General features: G+C 33.6%; 1 protein-coding gene across 1 annotated transcript; it reads right to left on the bottom strand.

Moving 5' to 3' along the window:
- Positions 1-2,197: 2,197 nt before the first annotated feature.
- LOC130805917 (U-box domain-containing protein 33-like) lies at positions 2,198-10,781 on the bottom strand. The gene is made up of 9 exons (XM_057670755.1): positions 10,168-10,781; positions 8,148-8,269; positions 7,910-8,031; positions 7,709-7,813; positions 6,423-7,101; positions 5,968-6,117; positions 4,929-5,456; positions 3,628-4,353; positions 2,198-2,722 (listed from the first exon to the last, which is right to left on the bottom strand). Exons 1-9 carry the CDS (start codon positions 10,358-10,360, stop codon positions 2,540-2,542), a joined length of 2,808 nt encoding a protein of 935 aa, XP_057526738.1. The 5' UTR covers positions 10,361-10,781; the 3' UTR covers positions 2,198-2,539.
- Between the last annotated feature and the right edge of the window lie 1,292 nt (positions 10,782-12,073).

Raw genomic sequence — 12,073 nt, 5'->3', positions numbered from 1 at the left:
TGATTTGGTAATGTGTATTTAGTGGGTTAAAAAAAATCACATATAATTTAATTAATTAGAAAAATAAATTAATTATATAGATTTCCTCATAATAGGACGATCTACAAGACCAACCGAAAAACTATTTAGTGTTGAAAAAAAAGAAATTGCCCGCTCTTAAATTATTAAGGAAAAATTGTCCAAAATAATCTCTATTTATTGTCCATTTGTTGTGAATAATCCATATTATTGATTATTTTTAAATAATCCAACCTTTGTATATTATTTGCTAACAGCACCCATTTCCACATTTTAACCGACTACTATAGGTACTTAACACCAAAGAGGAGTAGGGTAAGACCGACGAAGAAGCATAAGGGGAAGAAGACATGAGCATAACAGCTAGTAGATACCTACATTAACCAGTTAAAACATGGAAACGGGTATTGTCAATATACAAAGGTTGGATTATTTAGAAATAATCAATAGTAGGGATTATTCACAGTAAATGAACAATAGGTGGTATTATTCTGGACAATTTTCCACAAATTTGTAAATAAATAATAAGCCAAGTTTACACTGAAAATGTTAAAATTTGGTGGTTTTTTTTTTTGAAATAATAAAATTCGGTGGTGTGATTTAATTAGATTGATAAGTAATATTTATTGTCTTTTTTTATAGAAATTATTATAATTAAAATTTTAATGAGAAAATTTTTAGGATTAATGTGGCAATAAGAGAGTATAAAATATTTCAAACTCTACCAATTTTTTGTTTATTACCTCATCTATCTATAGAGATTTCTATAATTGAATTTTTTATGTGAGACTTTTTTGATTAATTGTAGTAATATCACCATAAGGAAAATACTTGAGCAAAAACCTTACCTAGTTATTTTAGGTAACTTGAACATTTCCAAGAGGATTTTCAATTCTTAAGGTTTAGCATTAACCAAAAAAATTTGTGATATTAACAACAATATTATTTTATTACTTCAATGATATACTAAAGTAAAATTTTTAAAAAGTTAGAGTAAATATATGTAATTTTATCTTTATTAATAATAAAATATTAAAAATTCAGAAACAAGTGTAGATTCTCATGTAATATCGGTCGTCACTTCCACTTGTTACAAATTGTTTTAATCATTTTTTATCACTTGTTACAATAATGTGGATTCCTATTTCCTATTTGCAACCGAGTTGATCAATGATCATATACGTGTACCTCAATTTTTCAGAGCATGAATATTAATTTGTAGTTTAATAAAAAAAAAATAATATATAAATAAATTGGAGAATTAAACAATTAGAACTATGGGAGAGAATAAGTTTGCGAATAAGATTAAAAAAAGATACATTATTGTCTAAAAAAGGTGTAAAGTAGGTAAGACGAATTAAAATGAATAGGAAGAAATGGATTGTATATTAGCTCTTACAAGTTAAATTAATCGTATCATCATCGTACTCGATTTATCTCGCTCATAAGAGTAGGATTTGGGGACGGATGGAAAACTGCAGTCCATACCCTAATCAAAGGAGATGAGAAGGTTATGAGTTACTAGTTACGACCAATGAGATTTTAGATAGTGTGTATACTTTGTAAATTAATGAGTTCTTTCTTCCATTGTCACATGATTTCGGGATAGTATCTACTTGGCTTATAGAATGTGTGCACTTTGTGTTTCTCCAAACAACTCAATTTAACATGATATCTAAGTCGAAACTTCGATTAAAAACTGAGGGTAGGTCTGAAAATATTGGAGTTGCAAACCCTAATTGATTACACACGTGAGTTCGCATGTGAAGAGATGTTGGGATGGTTATCAATGAATTAAAGATGCAACGCACATTTTTATACCCTTCTTTCCATTGCCATATGATTTTAGAATGATATTTCCTTAATGTGTGCCCCTTGTGCTTTCAAATCAACTAAAATAATTAAAATATTTTTAAATACAGATTTAAATTCAAATTAACTCAAATCAACTAAAATAATTAAAATATTTTTAAATGTAGATTTAAATTAAATTAACTCACATAAACTTTCGAACGATTTTTTCATGGAAAATCATACAATATATAAAAGAATAACTAGGTGAAAAATAAACCCATAATCTTACGTGAAGGAGGCGACATTTGCTTCAACTGAGATAAAAAGATATAAAATATTAAAAACAAATACCAATGTTTGATCATGGGATGTAGAAGTTAAAGAATTAGAACAAATTCAACTATATTTGCTTGAACAATAACACTCATACATCATTATTATCCGTTCATATTTCCATAGACTTTCTGTTGGTTTTCTTTTCTCCATTTTCAACAATGATTGATGTTGTATTCGTTCCATTTTCATCACAACTTAATGAATACATTTTGAATACGTATTACATATATGCAAAGTCGAATTTCACGAGTAACATACGCTATTCGACTAGTATATTTCAAATACATAGAGTATTTTGTTATGATCTTCTTCAACTATAACCGATAATAGAACTATTTAAGAATACCCTATGTGACTATGTCCCTATAGCTATTATAAGTGTAGTGTGTACTTAAGGGCGTTGCAACCATTCTTGGATTGCATACTGAAGAGCATGATTCGGGATTAGATCACAGTTCGAAAGCTTAAGGTTTGTCATGGGTGAAGTCACATGACCGCTGTCGATCCATCCTCGGATTGCATCTCCTTCGTATGTGTATCCATCTGCAGCTGTACAAGGATCCTCCATAATATCCTATAGATCAAGTTGCAAAACCAAACATTTAGAAAATCACATTGTTATAAGGTAGTAAGTATGTGGGACAATTGAAGTACAAATCATGAATGTATTGATGGGTAAATAGTGAGCTGCGAAATCAAACGCTAGGGCTTGATCCTCCCGAAAGAACGAGGGCTTATTTACTACTCCCACCGTTCCCTAATGAAGTTCTCACAAGGAATGTTCATGGGAATTAAGAAAAATAAAATATTTTAGATAGTGAATATATTATTTAATTGAACAATAAATTTGATGGAAGAAAAGTGGGTACCATAAATATAGAAAAAATATTAAAAAAAATGCAAAAAATACGACGACCACAACTAATAAAAAAATATTTTTATAAAGTTAGTGAAAAGCATCTGGAAACCAGAAAGATTATCAAAATGGTAAAATGAAGTTAATGAAAGATATGTAGAGACCATATCATTATAAAAATATTAAATGGGGAAGAATAAGGTTATTTTTGTCAAAAATTTGTGATTAGAAGATTTTTTATGGGAACAACAAATAAAACACCTCAAAATGGCGAATGAGAACTTCTTTAAGGAATGCAGGAGTAATTTTAAAGAAATACCCTTAAATACTTAACAAAAAATACATTTTATTACCCAATGCCATTAAATGGCTCCCATATAAAGGGTATGAGGGTTAGATGTACATAACATTACCCTAGTTAGTGATAAAAACAAAAAGGTTGCTTTTATTTGACCCATGGTAGCAAACCGTAGATTCACAAAAATAAGAAGTGAACATGTTTTGATGACCTTCTAAATTAATCCATTATAATCCAGAAGAATTGTGTATCTTCAACCCCATCGAAATAAAAAATATGCAATGTTTCCTTAATAAAATTGAGAAGTGAACGAAATCATATATACCTTAAAAATTGGACATAGGAAATGAGAGGGAGGCCGTTTGTTTTCTTTCTTCTGCAGGCATGATGGTTGAGCAATACTTAATTTTCTGAATGGTTCAAGAACACTCCACATATCTGAAACAAGGTCCGGTCGTTTAGACGGGCCTCTCACACAGCATTGTAATGCCATTCGAGCCAGTGCTTTTGCTTGACTAATCGGCCACTCTCCAGCTGAAACATCCAATATCGACCCAAGTTTATCGTTCTTCAGCGCAAGTTTGACATCCCTCAAAATTCTTGAAGCAGGCCTACCGGTTAAAATTCGCAACAGTATCATCCCGAATGAATATATATCAGTATACTGAGTAAGCACTCCAGTCTCGAGAAATTCTGGGTCTATATACTCGGAGGAAGCATGTTGGCTGTTAGGCAGCTGATTTTGCGAGATCAGAAAGAAGATTCCCAAGTCACCAATTTTGCTGACAAAATTGGCATCAAGAAGAACTTTGGTGGGTCTTAAATTCCCGTGCAAAATTTGAGGATTGTTCGAATGAAGGAAGATCAAGGCGGAGCACAGTTCTGCTGCAATGCGAACTCGAGTTTGCCATGGTAGAGGGTTCCCCGTGCCTGCTAGATGGTCTTCCAAACTACCTCTTTCGAGGTACTCATAAGCAATAGATCGAACTTCCGGACAAAACCCAATAAGTTTCACTATATTTGGATGCCTTATTCTGCTCAAAATTTCAACCTGCCATTTTTCATGGATACAAGATATAGAAAAATATTAAACTTGGAATAATCTTAGCTAAAGCCATCTATCAAGGAACAAACTCAACCAAAACCTTAAGCTTATGGTTGAGGCCTAGGATATGTTATATACTCTAACACGTCCCCTCATATGAGAGTCCTTTGGGCTAGAAGTGTGGATGCACAAGTCTTTTCTCATGCCTGGCACTGAATATTCCACTAAAATCAGGGGTGGTTGAGATTCGAACCCGTGACCTCTAACACCATCAAATAACAATAACCCCAATTAACGGTGCACACGAATCCTAACCATGTACTTTCTGGTGGTAAATTATGTGAACATTTCATAGGAAATGAGAGATCACCCAATGTCATATGAGTCGTTAGTTTTCTCGCGAATTAATCGAAAAATGCAAATTATGATTGGTTTTGGGCTGTTTTGGGGCCATTTTAAGCGAATTATTATAAATTAAAAGCGAATTCTCTTGAGAATCATGTTACACTGAGAGGGTCCATTATTGTAGAGCAAGTAAACAATTGGCATACAACCTTACCACGGACTTAAGGTATACTTACCCCGCGTTCGAACATTTTTTGGCTCAAGAAGCCATCATTTGGCAGCATCCTTATAGAAACATCTACGTGTCGAAGGTTTCCTCTATAAACGCCTCCATATCTTCCATCTCCGATTCTTCTAGAAGGGTCAAAACTGCAAGTTGCCTCATCGATTTCCCACAATGAAAATGTTGAAAATTGTAGGCCAGACAATGCCACACTTCGTCGTTGCTTCAATCTTTTCAGCTTTCCCAGTTCTTGGATAGCATCATCACGCTCTTTCTCCAGCTGATCCCTTTTAGCCCGGAAAGATATTAATAGATCAACAGCTGAAAAAATCTTCTCCTCGAGCTCTTTAGCCGCAGCTTCAGATTCTCTGATCTGGTTTGCTAAGCCCAAACATTGATCTTGGACCATTGGAAGTTCTTCCATAATTTTCTCATTCTCTTCTTTCATTCTTTCACATTCTAGCTTGTGTTCTGCCAAAGCTTCTTCCACTGCTTCTCGGTGCTTCATCTCCTCGATATATTTACTTCCTGTAGCATCAGCCTGTAAAAATCTACGAGTTTTTCGTGATCACAGACATTTGGTGTAAAGCTATAATTTGTCATCAGCATCATCATCGTACCCAGTGTATCCCACTCATAAGAAACTATGATCAGGGTCTGGAAAGGAAAGGAAAGCGGAACGTATACCCATACAGAGGATGCGGCGAAAGATTCTCTCAGCTCGAGAAGGAAAGCTATAAATTTTCAGTATCTTTATTCATACAAAAGTTTTTAAAAACTCTGCCAATTAGTCTTGGTTAAATTTCGATGTTTCTCATACTTCTTTAAGGATATCATTATGCAAGAAAACAAAAGACATGGCTATAATAGTATGGTAGAGAATAGAGAAGTAGAGTGGTAGCAGTTAACAATATACTCCTCGGTTACTTTGAGTTTGCTACATATAATGTAGCGAACTCTAAGGAACAAATGAGTACCTTTCATATTTATACTTGTCCTTATCAAGGATTGTCAACTAAACGTCGCCTCTAATTTGAGGAGGGAGGAAATACCTTTCTAGTAGCATCCATGGCATTCCCCTCAGCCTTACACCTATCAACCGACTCTCGAAATGCTTCATGTTTTATGTTTTCGGCATCCAATGTGGCTTGATTCAGTTTCTTATAAACTTCTCTTGGTGCTTCAAGTTTGGCTTTTCCTGTCTGTCAAAAAAAAAAACTTCAGTCAATGTCTCAACTCGGAAAAGACAAACATGGGAATTTTATTTGCTTCATCCAAAAAGATCGACATTGTTATTTAGCAACACATCTTTATAATTCAAACCAGTGTCACATGAATCGCTAATCGTGTAATTGCGAATCAAAAAAAGTGAACTATGGGCGGTTTTAGGCTATTTTTGACCCATTTTGAGTGAATCGCCAATTTAAAAAGCGAACTAAATAGTGAATTTTGTTTCACTTATTCAAACCAAAACAAAACTCAATTTAATGCAGGAGATCATGCCTACCATTATGTCTTTGGACATCACTGAACTGAATGAAGAACGATATTCGGTCATCTGCGAGTTTTCCTCAAATCCATGATCTTCTTTTGCTCTGTCTGAACAATCAAGTGAACTCGACAAAACCAAACTCTTTTCCTCAACCGAACTAAGGTCAACAGAATAGGCACGAAGAATGGAACCACGTTCTCGAAATGTTAGCCGGTGAGGTGACCCTTTCTCATCATCCTTTCGGTCTGTTCTTACAAGCCTTGATTCTTCAGGGACCGTATTTGACTCTAATAATGGTGTGTCTACATGGGTATTGTTCAAATTGTCAAATTCCGCTTCTTCGGTCATGGAATCTAACTCCGATTCAGATTCTGATTCTGATTCAAATGATTCAGACTCTGATTCTTTGGTTGAAACACTTGAAGTCGAGGAGAGTACATCTTCTGCAGGAGTTTCTACAATCAGACTTTCCTCTTCTTCTATTGAAACGTCTGGATTCGAGGAGAGTGCATCTTGGGCAAGAGCTTCTACTTCCGAATATTCCGCTTCTTCAGTTGCCACATTTATCCCCAGTGGTCCTGAAGAATCTTCTGCACCAGCACCACCTAATCTTATATCATCCATTCCTTCGGTTATTGAATTTGTGTCAGTTGCAGGGAAAACATCTACGCCAGAATGATCTTTCGTACCTTTCCTGTTAATTCGTAGCAGCTTAAGTTAATTGACCGGTGATGCAGAACTCTAACGGGGCGTTTGGTTATTTACAATGAGTTTTACTCTTAATTTTCAGAAAACGTGTTGTCATTCCCATGGTAATGAAGCTCTCACCTTCAGACACGTATTTTCCTTCATAGTTTTTCATTAACACCTAGAGTTGTTCATTCGGGTCATCAGGTTGATTTTAGGTTAGGAGCTTCAGGTCGATTTGAAATTGAGTTTTGTGTCCATATGATATTTTACATAATTGTAAATCATTTTTAAAGTCGGGTCAAATCGGATCTGGTTATAAAATCGGGTAAATTTCGGGTCATCGGATATGTTTTAAACACCTCTATAACAACCTAATAGGCTAATATCACATTTTCTAAGCGGTAATGGATGAGAATGATTTTTGTGAAGAGAAAAATAATAAGAACAGAACAAGCATGATCATAAATCTTGTCAAGTTGTTTTCCTGCCTAAATTATTTTATACTTTCATTATCACTCACACCATTTAATACCAACAACAAACGGGCCGTTAAGAAATAATCCGCTAACTTACACAAAAAGAAATCGTAAAAGAAGAAGCCAAGAAGGAACCTCGTTAATATAAGTTCTCCTGTACAAGTAAACCAAATGCAACAGGAAGCGGGTGCTTGTTCATAGACGAATTTCGCCTTTTTGGACTTCAGCTCGGCCATTTCCCTACAGTTCACCAAAATACCCGAAAGATTAGTACTGGTAGATATTTTCCAGCTTATACGACGTCTAAAATCCAAAACTCAACTAAACATCTCATACTTTATGTAATGTTTGTCAGCCGCGGCTCCCATGACCAGCCATTTGATACCATGTTGAGCAATCAAATTGACTATTCCGTTCTCAATATTCTCCATTTCTATCCACATCCTATCCGCACGGAACTAACGATGCACGTAAACACAGTCAACTATCAAGAAAAATAAAGCCATACATCGCAACAATACAACAAACAAAATATGCATTTTGAGCATAGCTGAGTGGCAAGAGCGAGAATTACCCCCATTTGCGTAACGTAGTGAACATACTCACTGAGGAGCTTTTGAAGTTTCTGCATATCTGAATTATGGAATACCTTGATTGCTCTTTGTTTGAATTTGCTGGTTGTAAATTTCCCATCAACTGAAACGTTTTTCAAACACGCGTAAATAACAGGAATGCTTGTATATTTGGAGTTCGGCCCTCCAGTTCAATTTTTGAGAAAAGCAGGATAATAGTCACGATGAGTTAAAAATTGAAAGCAAATTGCATAATTTTAATCATAGAAAATAAAATGGACTTGTTGAACAAGATTCAACGTAGGAAGTAGTTTGGTAGCTATTGGTTATTTGGTTATATTAAGTTCCAAGTCTATTCAAATGCTCGACAATCAGGCTTTATGTAGGTTTTATGGAAAACTAGGTTAAAGCTAGTACACAATAAATAAAAGCAAAAAAGAATAAGGTCCTAGCTACTTGCTGATAGCCATAGTGAAAAGCCTTGGATGTGGTTGTTAGGCCGTGACAATCGTCACATACTCACCACACGGGCCCACTTGCATTGACACACCCACGGGGCACCCGTTGGCTCAGGCTCACGTACCCATGGGCAATGAGTGTTGGCTGCGTACACACTTGATGAGGTTCATTCTTTCCTAAAACCATATGATATGAGGAGGATTACCCACCAAACATTATATGCAAGTCCACAACCCACTATTTTAGTGATATGATATCTTTCTCACATGTGAAGTATTTCCAATAGCGATTGCCGACTTGTTGCGATTTGCAATAGAAGTCTTGAAACCACTTTCGTAGTCAATACGGGTTGATTCACAGTTATTGCGACTCGTGATAAGCTCAAAACCTTTACAATATGGTGACGCGACTAATATTTTGCACTATGCTAACAACTTCAAGCAAGCTAATACTCCAAGAAGAAGCCAATGGACTCTAAATCATACCATACTATATATAGCTACTTAATCACTTTGTTCTCGAATAAAATACTAATCATGAGTACATTGTATACCACCTACTATGCTAACTAACTGAATTTTAGCAAAAAGTATTCCCACAGTTCAGTAAATCATCCTATTATCCTCTCAAGTCAAACATAAAGATTGCCTTATTGCAACTAAACTCTTAACTAACAGCCTATTTCCAACTAATTTCTCCTCCAAAACACAAACTGATGTAATCAATCATTATAATAACAATGAAGTACTCCCAATTCCAAACATGTTATTTTACAAATACAAGCACTTACTAATATTTTGGCCTCATTCAACAATGTACCACATTCGCCACCACAACTTAATTTGTTTAATAAGGAAGAGAAAACTACAAATAGTTACTCCATAAGTTTAGAACATGGCAATCAATTGAAATACTAAAACCCCAATACTAAGCCTTAAAACTAAAAACAACCCTCAAATCGCCCAAATTCATTTAATCAAAACCTAATCATAGAAACATATACTACACAGGGGAATCTGGGCATGGGTTTGCCTAGGCTATGGCCCACATCAGTTAATTAAAACCTCTATTGATATTGATTGCAATTGGATAACCACTTCTTGTGTGAGACGGTTTCACCATGAGACGTCGTCCATAGATGGGCTGAATAACCGAACAAATACAATTATTAGCATATGAGACCTTTGTTTGAAATCGTCTCACCGAGAGACGGTCTCTCACAAGAGTAGCTCTTGTGTAAGAGCTAAAATCCAAGAAGGGGCAACCAAGTAAGTTCAACACAGTTATAAAGATGAATGTTTGGCCCACCTTCTGAATTCGCGGATGATGCCACAAGAAACAATGAAAGTCAAACACAAGAAGTAAACACTGTTCTATTAGATCAATCCAATCAATCTATCAATTCAATCAAACAAACCCACATTCTAAAACTAACAATTTCATAGATCAATTCAATCTTGCACCAAATGAAAACACCCAATTTCAATAAATTCATAATTCAATCATCTTAACAAGAACAAAAAGATGGAAATTGTAATTGAGATTCAGATGATTTGAACTTACAAAATGTCACTAATTGACCTGGTTGATGAATATGAAGGATGCAAATTCTCTTCTTTCCTGCAAATTTCCCAATTGCCCATGATAAAACAGATTCACTCTCTTTAAGATTTTTTCCTACTGCAACAAAGACTGTACTTTCTGCATAATAATTATCCAATTGCTCCTTCTCAATCTCTCTTCCATTACTCCCCATAATTCAAAACCTATCCAGTTCTTGATTCAATCTATACTGAAAAACCCAGAAAAATTCTTCATTTTTAGTGAAGATTATGATTGCAGTTGTTCATAACAATGCATTTCCTTGATGGGTTTTGTTCCAATTGTAGTAAAAGATAAATGTTGATAAGAATTAATGGTGGAATCTAGAGGAAATGGGAAAAAAGGTACAAACTTTGTTATTTTTATTGATGTGTTTGTTTGCACTATTGAAGAAAAATCCATGCTTTTGATGGTGATTTCATTTATTGGTTGGGAATAAGGCAAAGCAGAAAAGAATTTTTTTTTACAAAAATGGTGGTTTTCTGACAAGACAGAGTTTCCAAGTGGCAGTGCTTAAGCTTTTCTCCTTCTAACAACTTGTGCTAGAAGGATTGTATTATTCGTCAATACTGAATTGGACTACTAGTTTGGTAAGTGATTTTTGGGTTGATATATAGTTGAATGTTGATTTTTAGTTTGTTAGTTGATCAAAAAATTTAAGAAATATTTGATAAATTAAATGATTTTAATTCTTAGGTAGTTAAAAAGCTATTCTTTTAAGTTTGTCTAATTTGAATTTTTCACACTTATTAAAAAAAATAGAATCTTTTATTATTTTGGGTATTATTTTAATTCGATAGTGGTGTAAAGTAATGATTGTATTGGAAATATGAGAGAGAAAATTAAAATAAAACAAAATTTAAAGAACAAAAAAATTAGTGAGAGAGAGAAATAAGGGTATATTGGGGAAAAAAATTTTCAAAAATAGAAAGTATTTTAAAATGGACAAACTTTTGAAACTACCCGTTATAGTAAGATGAACAAACTTAAAAGAATAGAGGGTGCACTTTATAAGCTAAATTAAAAATGATATTTAATTTTACTCTTCCTATGTTTCTCTTCATAAAATTCATTCTCATCCATTACTACTTGGAAAATGTAGTATTAGCCTATTAGACGACTTTTATTATTACTCTTATCATTTAACTTTACTTTTTTTCTGAAAGAATAATAAGAATATTTAAGAAATAATTAGAGTATTTAGAAAATAATAAATAATCTTATTATTTCCTAATTACCTTGTTTTCTCTTCACAAAATTAAAAATGATATTTAATTGTACTCTTATTATAAATTTTACTGGTATTAAATTTCTCTTCTTAAATAGCTTATTTCTCTTCTTAAATAGCTTAATTATTTAAATATTTAAGTAATTTGAAGTCAATAATTTCTGTTGATTATAGTGTAAAAAAATAGAAAATTTAAAAAGTTGACTATTTCTAAAAGTTATGATAAATAGTGATAACAAAGTAGAAATAATGGACTTACAAATCCCTATCAAAAAATTAGACTTTTATTTTTATTATTTAAGTAGGGGTATTAGTGATGTTTTGAGAAATTTAAATGTAAATGCCAAAACATATACAAATGAAATAAAGTAACGCTAAAATTTTCCGTAATTTGTCGATGAAGACTAGAATTTATTTACAAATAATTAATCACAATTTTAATTACTTTAGTTTTTAATTTGAAAGTTAGATCACTACTAGCAACTTTTCGACCACCCAAACACAGTCGGAAATCAATCGGTAGAGTTATACCGACTGAATTCGTACTGTTTTGAGATAGTCGATTCAGAATGGTCGGAAATTCACTTTAGTTAGAAAAACAGTCAGAATTTCCGACTAACCATGGTTAGTCAGAAAATT

Source organism: Amaranthus tricolor, chromosome 2 (assembly GCF_026212465.1).
Source record: "Amaranthus tricolor cultivar Red isolate AtriRed21 chromosome 2, ASM2621246v1, whole genome shotgun sequence".
NCBI classification, from domain to species: domain Eukaryota; kingdom Viridiplantae; phylum Streptophyta; class Magnoliopsida; order Caryophyllales; family Amaranthaceae; genus Amaranthus; species Amaranthus tricolor.
The sequence above is the reverse complement of the archived record's forward strand: the minus strand, read 5'-3'. Positions and strand labels throughout refer to the sequence as shown.